At 46.8% G+C, this 18,737-nt stretch overlaps 2 protein-coding genes and 1 long non-coding RNA gene across 5 annotated transcripts in view; 2 read left to right on the top strand and 1 right to left on the bottom strand.

Annotated features, from left to right (window-relative positions):
• Nucleotides 1–236, bottom strand: part of LOC106696342 — a 2,808-nt gene extending 2,572 nt beyond the window's left edge. For all 3 annotated transcript variants that reach the window (XR_002830894.1, XR_002830892.1, XR_001347296.2), the window contains exon 1: nucleotides 57–236. This is a non-coding gene — a long non-coding RNA (uncharacterized LOC106696342). The remainder of the gene's footprint in view (nucleotides 1–56) is intronic.
• A 221-nt stretch (nucleotides 237–457) lies between these two features.
• Nucleotides 458–4,437, top strand: CNPY4 (canopy FGF signaling regulator 4). The gene is made up of 6 exons (XM_006081038.3): nucleotides 458–711; nucleotides 2,870–2,996; nucleotides 3,092–3,188; nucleotides 3,413–3,535; nucleotides 4,033–4,150; nucleotides 4,243–4,437. Exons 1-6 carry the CDS (start codon nucleotides 486–488, stop codon nucleotides 4,395–4,397), a joined length of 846 nt encoding a protein of 281 aa, XP_006081100.1. The 5' UTR covers nucleotides 458–485; the 3' UTR covers nucleotides 4,398–4,437.
• A 1,204-nt stretch (nucleotides 4,438–5,641) lies between these two features.
• MBLAC1 (metallo-beta-lactamase domain containing 1) lies at nucleotides 5,642–6,787 on the top strand. Its single transcript, XM_006081037.3, has one exon. The coding sequence runs from the start codon at nucleotides 5,678–5,680 to the stop codon at nucleotides 6,521–6,523; it is 846 nt and encodes a 281-aa protein (XP_006081099.1). The 5' UTR covers nucleotides 5,642–5,677; the 3' UTR covers nucleotides 6,524–6,787.
• The last annotated feature ends 11,950 nt before the right edge of the window (nucleotides 6,788–18,737 follow it).

Below are 18,737 nucleotides of genomic sequence, written 5' to 3'. Positions count from 1 at the left end.
CCTCATCCCTCCATGCAGACACACAGAGTCCCCACGGGCACGGACACGCAACCAACCGTCCTCTTCCAGGTCCCCGCACAGGCCCGACAAGGGGTCGAGGCCGGGGTACCCCTCGACCCCCTCCCGCCAGTCGAGCGTCTCAGGAACGAAGAGCTCGCACCGCCGCCAAAGCGCCGCTCAGCCGGCGCTCGGCGCCATGTTGGCCCCGCCCCCTCCCAGGAGCCGGTCCTGGCAGAGAAAAGGAGCCAGTCCCTACCCCTTCTCTGACCAGGAATAAGTTCTCTAGACTCACGGCCTGAAATTATGTAAAAACTCTGTGTCTACAGCTACATGGCAGGAGCAAACACTTCTGTGGTGATGACTTCTGTGGATCGCCTCACTACCCGGCGGCCAGGACCTTCCGGAGGCGCCACAAGTCCCGGGCGGGGAAGGCCGGAGCGACGTGGCCCCGCCCCCTTTCGGGTCGGCACTGCGCGTGCGCCTCCATGCTGGGCTCGACTCTTAAAGTTGCCTCGGAATTAAAAGGGCCCGCTGCCTTCCCGAAGTTGGTTAGAAGGCAAGGGGTGTTAAGTTGTGGGCAGCACTTTGTCATGGGACCTGTGCCGTTGGGAATATTGCTTTTCATTTTGACTGCATGCGTCCCAGCTTGGGCTGGGGCGCCGAAGGAGGAGGACGATGATGACACAGAACGCTTGCCCAGCAAATGCGAAGGTATCTGAAAGGAATAGCCCCTTTTGGCATCCCTCTGCCCCACCTCCTTTGTTTGGGCCGGACCAAATGGACCGTGATGGGTGGGTCGCTCAACCTCCTTAAAGACCTGAGGGAGGTTTTGGTGGAGTTTCGCGGAAGTCGAATGGGATCAAGGGAGGGAACCTATAGTGGTTTCCAAAATCTATGGCACTACAATTCCCATGAGACATCCAGAGAGAGCCCGCTTTTTCTGGCTGGTTTGGGCCCCAATGGTTTGTGGGAATTGTAGTTCAGAGACTATCCGCCCAGGACCACCACGCTACTGAGCATCTTGTGTGTGTTTTTCCCAAGCCACTAGACCTCAATCTGGAGATCCTGCAGGAGTGGGATGTTAGGCTCACCTTGTAGATATCCTCTGCTCCACCTCGGCAGAGACACTCCCAAATTACAGGTCCCGCGTTCTCCTGAAGGGGCTTGGGGATGAGTAAATCAGCCCTTGACGCTCATAAATGAAAGAGGAGGCCACACAACTGGGAGAGGTTCCCCATAGGTGTGAGGCTTTCCAAAGGGTGTGTGTGTACTGTATGGATTTTACAGCAAGCAGTATCTTCTGTGGTTGCACTATTTGTGGGTCCCAGCTGGTGTTAGGCAGTTATTTATTGGGCTCCTTCTGGATGCACAATAGCAATAGAGAGCAATAATAGGGAGAAGGCATTTCAGAACTGGGCCATTGCGTGCTCTGGTTCCCTAGTTTGTTGCCTTCCTGACTCTAATTTCTTTCCTGGATTCTTTCTCTTTTAACCTGCATTTCAGTATCGCTGTTCCTCAAGACTTGGACCTAATCTCTACTCCCCTTTCACTTGTGCCCCTACTCCTCTGTCAGAATTTCTAAACACAGACCCAATCTTGTCAGTCCTTGCTTTAACACCTGGGCAGGCTTCCTGCAGTGATTAGAGTACAGCCAAGATTGTTGTTAGGGCAGAACATCCATTTCTTTGTTTTATGCCCCCCCTTTCTTTCTTTTCCACAAACTCCCACCCCCAAAATGCCCATGCTGAAGCCACACTGTACTCAGCAGCTAGTGAGCCTGCCTTATCTTTTCCCACCTCTGCTTCTCCCTTTGCCTGGAATAACCCTCTCACTTCTGCATGTTGTTCTCCAAGATCCAGTTTAAATATCACCTCCTTTGGAAGCCTTCTTTTCGTATCTGTCTCCTCTCACTGTATTGTACCCTTGGAGGGAAAGAGAGTACCTGTGTCTCCCAGATTTTAGAGTAGTACCTGGCATATTTTAGGCACTTTTGTTACTTGCTCCTGTGTTTAGTTCACTTGGCACTTCTGTATAGGCCACTCCCTTTCTTGGGACCCATAATGTGCCAGGTCACATGCTAGGTGCTGGAAAGACAGTGGTGGAACAGATGCAATGCTCACCCTTAAGGAAATCCCAGGCTAGCAGGAAGTCAATATGTAACCATTGAATGAATTTTGCATTTCCTAATGAGATTAAGTCTCTTGGTCTTTTTTTAAAAAAAATATATTTTTATTGATTTCAGAGAGGGAAAGGGAGAAAGAAACATCAGTGATGAGAGAGAATCATTGATCAGCTGCCTCCTGCACACCCCCTACTGGGGATCAAGCCCACAACCTGGGCATGTTCCCTTGACTGGAATCGAACCTGGGACCCTTCAGTCCGAGGGCTGATGCTCTATCCACTGAACCAAGCCAGGTAGGGTCTTAATCCCTAGTGTAGGAACCATCACACCATATTGCCATCTATTCCCGACTACATTGGCAGTGTGTCATGGATAGGGATGGTGGGTCTTAATTGCTCTCTATTGCTATTGTGCATCCAGAAGGAGCCCAATAAATGACTGCCTAACAACAGCAAAGACTTATACACTGCTCACTTTGTGCTGGCACTATTGTAAAGGCTTTGCATGGATTGATTTAATCCTCACCACACCCCTATGAGGAGGTACTATTATTATCTCCATTTTAGAGGTGAAGAAACCAAGGCACAGCAGATTGCTACACAGCTTACTAAGTGGCTGAGTCAGGATTGTAAACCAGGCTGGCTCCAGAGTCTGCATTTGAAACCATCATGCTCTGCTGCTTTTGCTCATCTGCAGAATGAGTTGCTGGCATGTTTGTTTATCTCTCATGTCCCTTTGGACATCTAGTGTGTAAGCTGCTGAGTCTGGAGCTACAGGAACAGCTGAGTCGCACTGGACGATCTCGAGAGGTGCTGGAGCTGGGGCAGGTGCTGGACACGGGCAAGAGGAAAAGACACATCCCTTACAGCGTTTCGTGAGTCCTTGATGTTCCTCCACCTTTCAACCCCCGAAAGAGCTCTGGGAGCTCATACAGTATTCAAGGAGTCTTTGTTTCCCCTCTTCCCACAGAGAGACAAGGCTAGAAGAGGCCTTGGAGAATTTATGTGAGCAAGTTCTGGATTACAGTGTTCATGCTGAGCGCAAGGGCTCACTGAGATATGCCAAGGTCAGACTCCTCCCCAGGGCAGGATCCCCCTGCTTAGGCCTATGTCCTCTGGAGCCTCCCTTCTCTAGCCTTTCAGTGTCCCCTCCTCATCTTTAGACTCCCTCATCTCACCCTCATGGAACTTACCCGTCAGACTCTGGTGGTTGACAAAACTGATAGGGTGGGAAGGGAAAGGAAGAAGCTGAGGTAGTGGGCTGGGCTGATCCCAAATTCCCATCTCACAGGGGCAGAGTCAGACCATGGCAACGCTGAAAGGCCTGGTGCAGAAGGGGGTAAAGGTGGATCTGGGGATCCCTCTGGAGCTGTGGGACGAGCCCAGTGTGGAGGTCACATTCCTCAAGAAGCAGGTAGGTTAGGAGACAGCCCAGGGAGGTGAGAAGGGAACCTGAAAGGGGAACTAGATCCTAGGGAGGTCTACCTCTGAGCAGGGGAGAAGGGGGCAGAGTGAGGACTGTCATTGATTGACATGCACCCGGAGCATATCAAGAAGTAATAATGGAGACTAATAATATGCATTACCATTTACTGAGTACCAACCATGTGCAAATTTGGAGCCACAGACGTTTCAGCTGCTGCCTCATTTTGCCCTCACAACCACCTGATTACCATTTCCCATCTTACAGACAAGGAGCTGAAACTTAAGAGTTTAATAACCTACTCAGTAGAGGAGGTGTTAGTGAATGTTTGTTGAATGGATGGGGATCACACAGCTAGTAAGCCACGTTTAAACTCCTGGCTCTCTGCCTCTCCAAGGTGGGGTGGGGAGACAGGTAGTAAAGAGCAAAGAGGAAGGTTCCCAAAGCCCAGCAGAGCAGATACTCTTCTGGCCCTTCCACTTGACCAGTGTGAGAAAATGCTGGAGGAGTTTGAAGAAGTCGTGGAAGACTGGTACTTCCACCATCAGGAGCAGCCCCTGCAGCATTTTCTCTGTGAAGGTCATGTGCTCCCAGCTTCTGAAACTGGTAAGTGTGTGGGCTGGTCCCTTCCCTGCCAGGCCACAACATCCCCTACGCCCAGGACCAACATCTCACTTGTTTTCTATCACCCAACTTAGCATGTCTACAGGAAACTTGGACTGGAAAGGAGATCACAGAAGGGCAAGAGAAGACAGAAGGGGAGGAGGAGCAAGATCAAGAGGAGGAGAAGGAAAAGGAAGAAGAGATGACGAGCGCACCAGGCCACCCCAAGCATGACCCGGAGGACCTTTGACCCTTGTTTTTGAGCCCCCAGGAAGGGCAGGGGTCATGGAGAGCGCTCTGAAGCCTGAGCTCTCTCTACCCCACAGCTTTAATGGTGTGTGTGTGTGTGTGTGTGTGTCTCACCCCTGAGCTTGTAGTTCTTCTCTCCCATCTGGTCTCAGGCAGAATCCTGATGGTACAGCTTGGCATAGCTGTGGGGAGAAAGGTGTGAGTAGTAGGTGGAAGCCCAAACCCAACAGATGAGCCCTCTGCCTGCCATCTAGCTCCCTTGGCTGTAGGTGTGGAGACGATATTGAAGGCCTTCCCCTTTAATTATCTCTACTACTTCAAACCCCACCCAGAGGTCAGCAATGGCATAGGAGTTGGGGCCTTGGGGACGTCACTTTGCCTTTTTTAGACCCTTACAAGGATGAAGCCAGAGGGCATTCTCTGCGATTTACATACACCGCCTGCGTCCCAAAGGCTTCATGCCAACAGATTGACCGCGGAGGGGACGCTGGATGGGGATGGGGTGATGCTGATAAGTTAGGCGGAGTAGGCACTTGGTCTACTTCATATTAATTCCACCGATGGCCCGCCACATAATTTCAAGGTGCCAAATTTTCTATATCGCTAGGAAGCTTTCTTTTTTTAAAAGTATCGGCTGCAACCAACATTTCCAGCAACTCCTGTGCACACGTCCTAGCCGGCTGATGTGGCAGCGCCCCGCCCAGAGAACAGGGCTGCCGGCTGCCGTCCCGTTAGAAGCTAATGGCGCTCGGTAATGCTGCAGCCCAAGGCAGTTGGCAGGGATCCCAGGCCGAGGATGGTGTTCGGGCCGGGGTCCGGGTCCGCGCGCCGGAGAACGCGGCCGCGTTAGAATGCCGCGGGCGGTGCCGTCTCGGCCGCCATACTAGGGCTTAAGGGAGCTCGCAGCGGACAAAATCCTTCGCGTTTTTCCGATTTCCATTCTTCCCTCAGAACCTTCGAGGCGTAAAACTGGGTCCAAGGCAGAGAGCGGCGTAGGTTATAGAGAAGGAACTAAAAAGGACCTCCTTGGGAGGGGACGAGTGTGGACCTACCACGAGAGAGTGGCAAGGCGGGGGCCCCGAAGACACTGAAAGCCGCGCTGCTCCACGTGGAAGAAAAGGTTGGGCGAGACCATCCTCGGAAGGGGGCTGAGGCGATACCACTATAAGAGCGAGGGGGCGGCAAGAACTGAGACTTGGAGGTGCCACTTAGCGGAGGCTCCGGCGAGTGTGGGAACCCGAAGGGCCCGGACGTTGGCCCACAGCCCCGCTTTCTCCGGCCATGAGCCGTGTGGTGCGGACCGAGCCGCTGCGCGGGGAGCCCCCCGTGCGGCTGCCTGGCGACCCCTTCTCCGTGGTGGTTCTACTTCGGGGCTACGCGGAGCCCGAGGGGGTGGGCGGCGCCGTGCGCGCCGACGGCTCCGTGACCCTCATCCTGCCCCGCGCCTCCCGCCACCGAGAGCCCCCGTCCGAGGGCGGCGAGGCGAAGACCGCCCTGGAGGACGCAGCCCGGGGTCCCATCCTCGTGGACACCGGGGGCCCCTGGGCTCGGGAGAGGCTCCTGGAGGCCCTGGCGGGGCAGGGCGTGGCCCCCGCAGACGTGACTCTGGTGGTGGGGACCCACGGACACTCGGATCACATCGGGAACCTGGGGCTGTTTCCAAGGGCCGCTCTGTTGGTCTCGCACGACTTCTGCCTCCCCGGGGGCTGCTTCCTTCCCCACGGGCTCGGGGAGGAGCGGCCCCTGCGGCTGGGGCCGGGGCTCGAGGTGTGGGCCACGCCCGGCCACGGGGGCCAGCGGGACGTGAGCGTGGTGGTGGCGGGCACGGCCCTGGGCACCGTGGCCGTGGTGGGCGACGTGTTCGAACGCGACGGGGACGAGGGCTTCTGGCAGGCCCTGAGCGAAGACCCGGTGGCTCAGGAGCGGAGCCGGAGGAGGGTCCTGGGCACAGCCGACGTGGTGGTGCCTGGCCACGGCGCCCCCTTCCTGGTGGTCAGGGAGGCCTGGAGTCCAGAGGCAGAGGGCCCCGAGGCCCGAGACCAGGAGGAGCCCCCGGAGACGGAGACGCCGGACGCCCGTGAGGGCGGCCCTCCCACCCCATCCCCCAGCCTGGGAACTGAAGTCTAGGTTGGGAGAGGACCAGTCAGCCGGAGTCGGAGGGGCCAGCTGGTCACTCCCGGCGAGGACAGAGCGCTTCTGCCACTGCTGTCACCAATATCACCATTTTTGCAACCGAACTCGGACCAAGGACGGACCAGCTGTGTGCCACCTCTGAGGGTTTCACTAACAAAACGGGAGACGATTGGGAGAGTTGTCCCAAATAAAAATTGGAAACTACGTTGAAAACCATAGTGCCTTAATGTAAATAAAAATTGGAAACTACACTGAAAATCATAGTGCCTTAATGTAAATGTAAGGAGATGAAGTATTAACAGTGACGGTTACGCAAATGTAATCAACAGCAAACGGGACACCTTTTGGCTAATTGCTTATTTCTCAAGAGGTTGCAGGTTGCTGAGAGAAGGTGCAGGGCATGGAAGTAACACCACAGTCATCTGACTTTTATTCATGAATTTATTCAATGAATAGTTATTTAACTCCTGCTATGTCTCAAGCACCGGGATACAACAGTGAACGAGTCAGGCAAACTCCCTGTCCCTCATGGATATTACGTTCTATTGAGACAGACAAGTAAACAACAATAATAATAGTACTAAATCAGATAACTATAGGTTGTGGTTAGTGATATGAGAAAAAATCAGGCTGAGAAGGGGATACGGTTCTGAGGGGTGGGTAGTCAGGGAAAGCCTCTGAGGTGATGAAGTTTGATCAGAGAATAGAATGAGAAAGCTGGACCCCTTGATCTGCTTGAGCAGCAGGAATCCATGGAGTTGGGAGAGTGGCAATAAATGAAACTGCAGAGTTACTGAGATTGAAGCCTTGGCTTTTGAGCAGGCCGATGACCTGGGCTCATTTATGTTTTAAAACAATCACTCTTGTTCTGAATGGAAACGGGGTTAGAGTGGAGCAAGAATTGAATTGGCTGTGGTTGGGAAGCTTTTGCAGTCTTCCAGGCGAGAGAAGTTGATGGCACCTGGCCCATATCCCAGAAGTCCTATTAGGGCTGAGGTCCTCTTCACAACTGTCCCAGTCCCCTTGCCCTCTATCCACACAGCTCCAGGAATGGCAGAGTGCTTAGGTGTGGCCGATGGAGAGGAGGAAGTCCACCTTGTGGATGATGAGCCTCCCTGGGTGGATGCGGTCAGGCAGGGCCAAACTGGAGGCCATTTCCCAGGTGTCTACAAAGGCCACGCAGAGGTCAGCAAAGACAGCTCAGAGAAGCCAGTTCACCTGGAGAGTGAACCAGTCACAGCCAGACATGGACGTGTAGGGTGTTGACCAGCTTGGTGACCACAAGAGTGCAACCACAGCGGCCCAGATCCTGTCAGTCATCAGATAAAGATGGCCCCAGGGAAGGTGGTAAAGTAGACCCCAGCACTACCACGGTGTGGAGGTCCGGGCCAGGTCCCGGACCATGGAGTGCAGGGAAGCCACTGGTGTGTAAAGGGTGTGCAGGGACCGCTGTAGGCCTTCTAATGCAGCACTCTGCTCTGGGTGGTCTCCATAGCCATCAGGGACCCTGTCTAACATGTGGCATGTAGGCAGATCCTCTGGTTTCAGGACTGTAGGGAAGTCGGGTTATTTAGAGCTATGCACTCCTATCTTGGACAAACATAAATTCCTGCCCTCACTTTCCAGAACATAGTCATTCTGCTCATTACTCAGGCCTGGCCATTCGGGGCAACACATCACTTTGGCCACACTGATTGTCTTCAGGATGGACAGGTCACCCAAACAAGTCCAGTCTTGGTAATATTAAGGTTTTCGCTAGAGCTAGTGGAAAAGTCTAGTTTTTTCTACAAGACTGACATGGGAGGATGCATCATCTTGCCATTTGTCCAGACAGCCCACTGCTGCTGGGGCCACCAAATGGAGACTAACAATGAAGCTAAGCAGTAGGGACAGAAGTGAGCAGTTAAGAGAAACAGACCTGATGACAAGTTTGAGTGCTCAAAGTCAGATCCTCTGCCTCGAACTCATCAGTCATCTGGGCTGATGAATCAACTCCTTTCCTGCCTAAGCGTCTTTGACTGTTTTCAGTGGCTTGCAGCAAGAGGAGTTCTGAATGGACACAGACACGGGTGAAATGAGCCATTACAGGCAGTGAGGATAGTGTGGAGAGAGGGTTAACACAGGGAAAGCAGTGCTTGAGATATTAGGAAGTTGGGCCCAAAGTGTACGCTTAGAAGTTTCTTTAAAGCTTCCTTTTTGTGAAAACTCTCAGGAACACTTGACCTATATGATTAGATTCCTCTACTCATAAATATTCAATGGCTCCGCATCACCTGCAGGACAATCCAAGCTTTCTCTTCTGGTCCTTTTCAAGTCAAAGTTTGTCCAGTTTGACTAGACTGCCTGCTTCCTTCCAGACAAGCCCACATCCCCTTTTTCTCCTGCAGGCCTTTGATTTTGTTCTTTCCCTGTTGTCTTCCCTCTCTTCTCCACTTTCCAGGCTCAACTCAGGTCACCCTCAGAAATCCTCCCTGATGTTCCCAACCCTACTTTAACTCTTGTAATGCAGTCTCTGTATTATTCACTTAGCCTGGTGTTGGTCATTTTTTTTCTGGAAATGTCCTCTCCCCATGGTTCCCCTTGAGAGCAGAAACTATGCAAGATACTTCTTTGAATGCTACAGAGCTCAGTATTTTGTCTGTAAATGCCATGAAATAAATACATGCTATTTTTCTGATCCACCTGGTTATCTGTTACCTGTTGCCCAGCTCTGACTCCTTGTCTAGGATTTAGATGTCAATCCCTGCCCAGCCTCTGAGAAGTTCCAACATCATGTCCACGTATACAAACAAAGGGGTGTCTCTGAAAGCCCTCCCTATTCACCTTTCTTCACAAGGCTCCAGGCGTCTTGCCATCCCCTGTCATGGCCATTCACGGCAGTGACACACAGATACTCCATCACTGCCATGGGATGGAGTCCCTCATCATGTGGATGACATGGTCCATTAAGCAGCCCAAGATTCTATCAACAGTGCAGAAGGAACATCTGGAGCAGGACACCAAGTGCCATATCTCAGTGGTAGAAGCCAGAGGGTTTGGGAGCTAGAAGTCCAGCATGGTATGGGGGTCATGGGAAGAAGAATATAACAGGCTAACTATTAAAAAGCTAACGTTTTTTGAGTGTTTACTCTGTGCCACATGCATGTACTATAAGCATCCTCTTAAAATAGGGAAATTAAGTGAAGTGAGTTGGTAAATGTCAGAGCAAGCATGTGAATGAAGGCTTCCAGACTCCAATGCCCATTCCTTAATTACTCTAGGGAGAGGTTAATCCCAGTTATGGACTGAACTCTCTAGGTCAGCTAGCCTCTACTCCAAACTATCCCAGATGCACTCATTCCAGCTGTTCCTTCTCTTGGCTGCCATTTGGCTGTGCGTCAGAGAAAGACCCTGAAGGAGAGCTTTATTGGTCACATTCCTGGAGAGACAAATGTCTGTGACAAGAATGAAGGCATGCTGAGGGCTAAAAGCTTGATTTTAGGTAGGAGACTATTCATAATTTTAACTATGTCTATTTTCAAAAAGGATTCAAAGTGGCTACCATAGATGTATGTATACAATCTATATATATAAAAGCCTAATATGCTAATTGTCCCTCCAACTGTTCAACTGTTCGATCAGTCGCTATGATGCACACTGACCACCAGGGGGTAGACGCTCTGACCAGTTGGTTAGCTTGCTGCTGGGGTCGGGCCTATCAGGACTGGGTGAGATGGGCCCCAATTGTGTACCAGGACCCCTCAGGCCATGTCGGAGAGCCGGTTTCAGCTCGATCCCCACAGGCCAGACCGAGGGACCCCATTGGTGCACGAATCTGTGCACCAGTCCTCTAGTATAGTATCCTATATAATAAAAGGATAATATGCAAATCAACCTAATGGCAGAACAACCAGTTGCTATGATGCGCACTGACCACCAGGGGGCAGCTGTTCAGTGCAGGAGCTTCCCTCTGGTGGTCAGTGTGCTCCCACAGGGGGAGTGCTGCTCAGCCAGAAGCCGGGCTCATGGCTGGCAAGTGCAGCAGTAGTGGTGGTGGGAGCCTCTTCCGCCTCCGCAGCAGTGCTAAGGATGTCCGACTACTGTGGGGAGTGGGCCTAAGCCGTCAGTTGGACATCCCCTGAGGGCTCCTGGACTGTGAGAGGGCACAGGCCTGGCTGAGGAACTCCCTCCCCCACCAGTGCACGAATTTTGTGCATCGGGTCTCTAGTAATTAACATAAAGATAAAAAGGAAGTTAGAAACCAGGTAGAAGGTGAAGATAATTTTATCAGGAACTTGAAAATTGTATCAGGATACTTCCTGAAACTGAACACTGCATTCACTATCTCAGTCTCGCTTCCACTCTAACCACGCCACTAAAATGGCTCTGGATGACATTACTCATGAATGTCGTAATTGACAAATCCAAACTTCCTAGCAACACACACACACACACACACACACACACACATACTGGATTTTGTATTTTTCCTTTTGTAGTAATAGAAAATATACGAGCTTGTTTGGAGAGAAATTTTTTCTTGTGTTTACATTCCAAAAGGATCAAGGAGTTGATGAAAACTTAGATAAAAGCATGATTGGAAACAACCAGAGAGTTATGAATATGCTTTAAAAATCATCTAAAGAATGAATGAATTAGCTTTTATTGTACAACAAACCACCCCAAAAAGTAGTGGCTTAAAACCACAAAGATTATTTCTTACAATTCCATGAGTCATCTGGACTGCCTTGGCTGGAGCTGAATGATCCAGGATAGCCTCATCACTCATCGGATGCTTCAGCTGGAATTGGTGGAATGGTGGCGCCTCTCTCTATATGGTTTCTCAATCTCTGATAGCCAGCTCAGGCTTGTTCACATGGTGGAAGAGGGATTCCCAGTGTTAGGGCAGAAGCTCCAAGGCCTCTTGCAGTTCGGGTTGAGGTTTAGAAATTGCACAATATCGCTCACATCACCTTCAAAGCAAGTCATAAGGCCAGTCCAGATGCAGGGATGGGGACATACCCTCCACTTCCTGATAGAAGAAGCTGCAAAGAATTTCTGACTTTTTTGTTGTTGTTGTAAATGTACTACGATGGGTGTGTGCATGAATTGGTGAGGCTAAAAGTTCACCAACTTCATTGTTTGGTTAAATCCTTTTTATACTTTCTGCCTTTCCCAGAAGCAGCTGCTAATCACACCACACCACTCCCTCCTCACTCCCAGAAGGGGGCAGCATTTATTCACAGAGAAAACAAAGACCATTCATTGTTCAGCTATCTCTGCTTCAAGATACCTTACCTGAGAACTCATCAGCATCTGCACCCAGAGCCACCTCCAGAAGAGGAGCAGTCCCTTGCCCACTCTTACCAGACATTTCCTTTATATCTTTTTGCTGATTCCTTTTCATATGTTTTCATTCAGTATCTCAGTCTGGCTTCCACTCTGACCACTCCACAAAAATGACTCTGGATGACATGGCTCATGAATGTCTTAATTGGCAAATGCAAGACACCTAGTGCTCATTTTACTTGACCATCCAGAAGCACTTGACATTTCTTCTTGAAACTTGCATTCCATACCCTCTCCCTTGGATTCCTAGACCACGCATAGCTCTGTTCTCTACTTAATGCCTACTCCCTCACAGTCCCCTTTGAGGGCTCTTCTTTCTCCTCACGCTCCTTTATTAATCTAAACAAAAAAAATTTTTTTTTGGTCAAATGTCATTGGTTATGAGAACATTTATGAGAACAAAAAAAAGTACAACCTGGCCAGTGTGGCTCCGTTGGTTGAGTGTCACCCTATGCACTGAAAGGTCAGTGGTTCGATTTCCAGTCGGGCACGTGCCCAGGTTGCAGATTTAGTCCCCAGTCAGGATGTGTATGGGAGGCAACCGATCGATATTTCTCTTTTGCTTCCATGTTTCTCTCTCTCTCCCTCTTTCTTCCTCTCTCTCTAAAATCAATAAAAATATATAAAAAATAACAGGTACAAGGAACAATAATGCAACAAATACCTGTGTCCTCACCACCCAGTATAAGAAAGATGCTTTGCTGAAACCGGTTTGGCTCAGTGGATAGAGCGTCGGCCTGCGGACTGAAGGGTCCCAGGTTCGATTCCGGTCAAGGGCATGTACCTGGGTTGCGGGCACATCCCCAGTAGGAGGTGTGCAGGAGGCAGCTGGTCGATGTTTCTCTCTCATCGATGTTTCTAATTCTCTATCTCTCTCCCTCTCTGTAAAAAATCAATAAAATATATTTAAAAAAAAAGAAAGATGCTTTGTCATAACTTTGAAGTCCCCTTATGTTTTTCTCTAGTCCTATCCCTTTCTTGGCCCTTCAGAGGCAACCACTATCTTTTATTTTAAAATATGTTTTTATTGATTTCAGAGAGAAGGAGGGAGAAGGAGAAAGGGATAGAAACATCAATGATGAGAGAGAATCATTGATCAGCTGCCTCCTGCATGCCTCCCACTGGGGATCGAGCCCAAAACCCAGGCAATGACTGGGAATTGAACCCTGACCTCCTGGTTCATGGGTTGATGCTCAACCACTGAGCACACTGGCTGGGCACAGCCACTATCTTGAATGGGGTGTTTAACATTTTCTTGATTTTTTTTTTTTGGTAGTTTTACCACAATTGCATTTCTACACAATTTTATACTTTATATAAATGAAGGATTAATTTTATACTTTATGTAAATAAATCATATTGTAAATATCCTGCCACAACTTGCTTTTCTCATCAATATTATGATCCTGAGATTTATTCATTTATTGTGGGTAGCTGCAATAATGTGTAGTAATTAATTTTATGGAAAACTACATAATGTTGAGAAAACTAAATATCCACATGCAAAAGAATGAAATTGGATCCTTAACTTAAACCATACACAAAAATTAATTTAATTTTGATGTAGTCCCATTTGTTTATTTTCTCTTTAGTTTCCATTGCCCTAGGAACAGTATCAGTGAAGAAATTGCTTCGGCATATGTCTGAGATTTTGCTGCCTGTGGATTCCTCTAGTATTTTTATGGTTTCCTATCTTATGTTTAAGTCCTTTATCCATTTTGAGTTTATTTTTGTGTATGGTGTAAGTTGGTGGTCTAATTTTATTTTTTTGTGGTCCCACTTCTAGGAATATATCCCAAGAAACTAGAAACACCAATTAGAAAGGATATATGCACCCCTATGTTCATAGCAGCACAATTCACCATAGCTAAGATTTGGAAACAGCCTAAGTGCCCATCAATAGATGAGTGGATTAAAAAACTCTGGTACATCTACACAATGGAATACTACGCTGTGGTAAAAAAAGAAGGAATTCTTACCATTTGCAACAACATGGATGGAACTGGAGAGCATTATGCTAAGTGAAATAAGCCAATCAGAGAAAGATAAATATCACATGATCTCATTCATTTGTGGAATATAATGAATAACATAAACTGATGAACAAAAACAGATCCAGAGACAGAGAAGCATCAATCAGACCATCAAACCTCAGAGGGAAAGTAGGGGAGGGTGGGGGTATGGGGGCGAGATCAACCAAAGGACTTATATGCAAGCATATAGGCCTAACCAATGGACACAGACAACAGGGGGGTGAGGGCATGAGTGGGGGGATGGGGAGTAATGTGGGGATATGGACACATATGTAATAACTTAATCAATAAAAAATTAATTTAAAATGAATTAAAGACTTAAAAAACATAAAACTCCTAGAAGAAAACACAGAGACAAAACTCCTTGACATTGATCTTGGTCATGATTTTTTGGATATGATACCAGAAACAAATGCAATATAAGCAAACATAAATAAGTGTGACTACATCAAGCCAAAAAGTTTCTGCACAGCAAAGGAAACAATAAAAATGAAGAAATAATGCATGAAATGGCAGAAAGTACTTGCAAACTATATATCTGATAAGCATTTAATATTCAAAATATATAAGGAACTCATACAATTCAATAGCCAAAAAACACGCCCCCCAAAAAAAAAAACACCCAATTTAAAAATTGACAAATGGCCTAGCTGGTTTGGCTCAGTATATAGAGTGTCAGCCTGCGGACTGAATGATCCTGGGTTCTATTTCAGTCAAGGACACATGCCAAGGTTGTGGACTCAATCCCCAGTGTGGGGGCGTGCAGGAGGCAGCTGATCGATGATTCTCTCTCATCATTGATGTTTCTATCTGTCTCTCCCTCTCACCCTCTGAAATCAATGAGAATATATTTTTAAAAAATTGACAAATAACGCGAATAAACATTTTTCCTAAGAAGGTATACAAATGGTTAACAGATATATGAAAAGATGCTCAACATCACTAATAATCAGGAAAATACAAATCAAAACCACAATGAGATATCACTTCATACCTGCTAGGATGGCTATTATAAAAAAGACAAGAGATAGCAGGTACTGGCAAGGGTGTGGAGAAAAGAGAACCCTTGTGCATTGTTAGTGGCAAAATAAATTGGTGCAGCCACTATGGAATCAGTATGGAGATTCCTCAAAAAATAAAATAGAACTACCATATGATCCAATAATCCCACTTCTGGTTATCTATTCAAAGGAAATGAAATCAGTATCTCAAAGAGATATCTTCACTCTGATGCTCATTGAAGCATTACTCACAATAGCCAAGATATGGAAACAACCTAGGTGTCCATTGACAGATAAATTGCTAAAGAATGTGTATGTGTACATACATAATAAATACACACAGAAATATTACTCAACCTTTAAAAAAAGAGGAAAATCCTTCCATTTGTGACAACATGGATGGTACATTTTTATTTTTAAAAATGAACCTGTCTTTTGACCCAGTGATACCACTTCTGGCAATATATCCCAAGAATCCTGAAACACCAATCAGAAGGGATATATGCATCCTTATGTTCATAGCAGCATTATTTGCAATAGCCAAGATCTGGAAACAGCCAAGTGTCTATCAGTAGATGAGTGGATAAAAAAGCCAGTGTTGTTCAGTGGTTGGATGTCGACCTATGAACCAGGAGGTCAGGATTTGATTCCCAATCAGGGCACAAACCCGGATTGTGGACTCAATTCCCAGTAGAGGGCATGCAGAAGGCAGCTGATCAATGATTCTCTCTCATCATTGATCTCTCTCTCTCTCTCTCTCTCTCTCTCTCTCTCCATCTCCCTTCCTCTCTGAAATCAATAAACATATATTTTCAAAAATAAAAAAATATTTTAAAAAGGCAGTAGTATATTTATACAATGGAATACTATGCAGCCGTACAAAGAAGGAAATCTTACCTTTTGCAACAGCACGGATGGACCTGGAGAGTATTATGCTAAGTGAAATAAGCCAGTCAGAGAAAGACAAATACCATGTGATTTCACATGAGGAATCTAATAAACAAAATAAACTGAGGAACAAAATAGGTCCAGAGGCATAGATGCATGGAACAGACTGACAGCTATCAGAGGGGAGGGAGAAGGGGGGAACTGGATGAAAGAAAGTGAAGGGATTAGCCAAAGAATATATATGCATAACCCACAGACACAGACTACAGTGTGGTGATGGCCAGAGGGGAAGAGCGACAGGGGCTGGGTGGAAGCGGGCAAAGTGTGTATGTGGGGAAGTGGGGACATCTGTAATAGGGTCAACAATAAAAATAAAGGGGGGGGGGGAAAGGCATCACCACACCAAGGTTTTCTCCTGTTATCTTCTAAGGACTTTGTAGTTTTGTGGTTTACATTTAGGTCTATGATCCATTTTGAGTTAATTTTTTTTAAGAGTGTAAGGTCTGTGTCTAGATGATTCTTCTTTGTATGTGACTGCCCCATTGTTCTAGCACCATTGTTGAAGAGACTATTAAAAATATTTTTATTTATTTCAGAGAGGAAGGGAGAGGGAGAGATAGAAACATCAATGATGAGAGAGATTCATTTATCAGCTGCCTCCTGCACTTCCCGTACTGGATATTGAGCCCACAACCTGGTAATGTGCCCTTACCAGGAATCCAAACTTGATCTCCTGGTTCATAGGTCGACGCTCAACCACTGAGCGACACCAGTTGGGCGAGATTGTCTTTTTTTTTTCTTTATTGTTTTCAAGTATTACATATGTTTCCTTTTTCCCCTATTAACCTCTCCCCAGCTGTTCCCACCCCACAACACATGTCCTCAACCCCCTACTGTCTGTGTCCATGGGTTAGAGATTATCTTTATTCCATAGTATTCCTTTGCTCCTTCATCAAAGCTCAGTTAACTATATTTGTGGGGATCCATTTCTGGGCTCTCCATTTAAAAATTATCTATCTATTTATTTATTTATTTATTTATTTATTTATTTATTTATTTTTAGAGAGAGGAAGGGTGGGGAGAGAGAGAAAAAGAGAGGAAACATCAATTTGTTGTTCTACCCATTTATGCATTCATTGGTTGATTTTTGTATGTGCCCTGACTGGAGATCAAACCCAGAATCTTGGCATATTAGGATGATGCTCTAACCAACTGAGCTACCCAGCCAGGGCTGGGCTCTCCATTTTGTTCCATTGACCTATTTGTCTGTTCTTTCACCAATACAATACTGTTTTGAATACTGAAGCTTTATAGTAAGCATTGAAGTAGACTGGGGTCAGTCCTCCAACTTTGTTTTTCTCCTTCAATATTGTGTTGGCTACTCTGCATCTTGCCTATCCATACAAACTTTAGAATAAGTTTGTCAATGTCCATAAAATAATTTGCTAGAATTTTTAATTAGAATTGCATTGAATCTATAGATAAAGTAGGGAAAAACTGATATTCTGACAATATTAAGTCTTACTACCCACAAATATGAAATATCGCTCCATTTATTTAGTTCTTGATTTTGTTCATCAGAGTTTTATAATTTTTTCTCATATATATCTGTACATAGTTTGTTAGAGTTATACCTAAGTATTTCATTTTTGAGGGGGGTGCTAATGTCAATGGTATTATGCTTTAAATTTCAAATTCTACTTGTTCATTGTTGGTATGTAAGAAATCAATTGATTTTTATATATTAATCTTGTAACCTGAAACTTTGCTATAATCATTTAATAGGGTATTTTTGTTTGTTTGTTGTTGTTCATAAGGGTCTTGTGTGTGTGTGTGTGTGTGTGTGTGTGTGTGTGTGTGTGAATTCTTTCAAGTTTTCTGTGTGGACTATCATGTCATTTGCAACAAAGTCTGAGGAAAAAGAGGCTAGAATGGTGCCAAAGGGCCAGCTCCTGGTGGGGACAGAAGGACCTGGATCCCAGGAGCCACTGCCTCAGGAGGCTAGAAGTGTACCCCCTGACGATGAAACCTCCAGTGAACTGAACCTGTAGCAACTCATGGAAGATGTTGGGGGAAGAGCTGGAACAGAGGGTGAAGCCACAGCATAGAGATGATCAGAGTTCAACATGGCTTCTTTGAGGAGTCCTTTTGTGCTCTTTTGCTCTCTTACTCTCTTCCTCCGGAACAGGAGGAGAGCCTCTCAGAAGGTACATAGAGCTTATACGTGTTGGGATTAGTCACTGGCTACAAGGTGAATTGACTAAATTAAACCAGTTTATATGTTAACTAAACCAGTTACTGGTTTACTTGGTTTGGTCATCCCTAAGTAGATGCTTCCTTTTGGCTTCTCTCCCTCCTCCTCCATGTCAGTAAAATCATTGTTTCTGTGGGAGGCCTGTACAGTATAGAAATCTGGGAAGGCAATGACATCTTAGTCCTGGGTGAAGGACATCGAGAAGAGAAGGAGTAAGTTCAAATCCTGGCTCACCATTCGCTAGCTGTGTGGCCTTGGGAAAAGCACTGTAACCATTCTGGTACTTCATTTCATGTCTCAGATGAGTACATCCTATGCCATATTGGGTTGCTTATGTTTAAATGAGGTGATGCATGTAAAGGCTTAAATGATGTCAGTTATTATTGTAAGAGAAGTAGAGTGGTTAGGCTGGAGGGCAGACCTTGGGTTACAGGCTGCCTAACAGTGTTCAGGGACTTGCAGTCATTGAGCAGAAGCACTAGAGGAGGGGTCTTGGGCATGAGCTATGTATTGTAGTTTACTTTTGGCAAGAAGGACAGAAGTTGAAGGTGACATCAATTTTTTTCTTAGATGCATGCAGGAAATCCTACAGGTACTTTTATTTTTGTGGGCAAGGGAACGAGGTGAAGAGGGAACTGCAGCAGATGGCTATTTTTCTTTGGTCCTTGTGGCTTTTGACCTTCTGGTGGCTTCTGAGTCATCAG

This window comes from Myotis lucifugus, unplaced genomic scaffold (genome assembly GCF_000147115.1).
Source record: "Myotis lucifugus unplaced genomic scaffold, Myoluc2.0 scaffold_0, whole genome shotgun sequence".
Classification (NCBI taxonomy): domain Eukaryota; kingdom Metazoa; phylum Chordata; class Mammalia; order Chiroptera; family Vespertilionidae; genus Myotis; species Myotis lucifugus.
Note: the sequence above shows the minus strand (reverse complement) of the source record. Positions and strands in the feature narration are given on the sequence as shown.

Excerpts from the sequence above, each read along its gene's own strand:
- CNPY4 (XM_006081038.3), top strand. The coding sequence starts at position 486 with ATGCTGGGCTCGACTCTTAAAGTTGCCTCGGAATTAAAAGGGCCCGCT. Across the intron at positions 2,997-3,091 it reads CACATCCCTTACAGCGTTTC|AGAGACAAGGCTAGAAGAGG; the intron begins GTGAGTCCTTGA and ends CTCTTCCCACAG. Across the intron at positions 3,189-3,412 it reads GCTCACTGAGATATGCCAAG|GGGCAGAGTCAGACCATGGC; the intron begins GTCAGACTCCTC and ends CCCATCTCACAG.
- MBLAC1 (XM_006081037.3), top strand. The coding sequence starts at position 5,678 with ATGAGCCGTGTGGTGCGGACCGAGCCGCTGCGCGGGGAGCCCCCCGTG.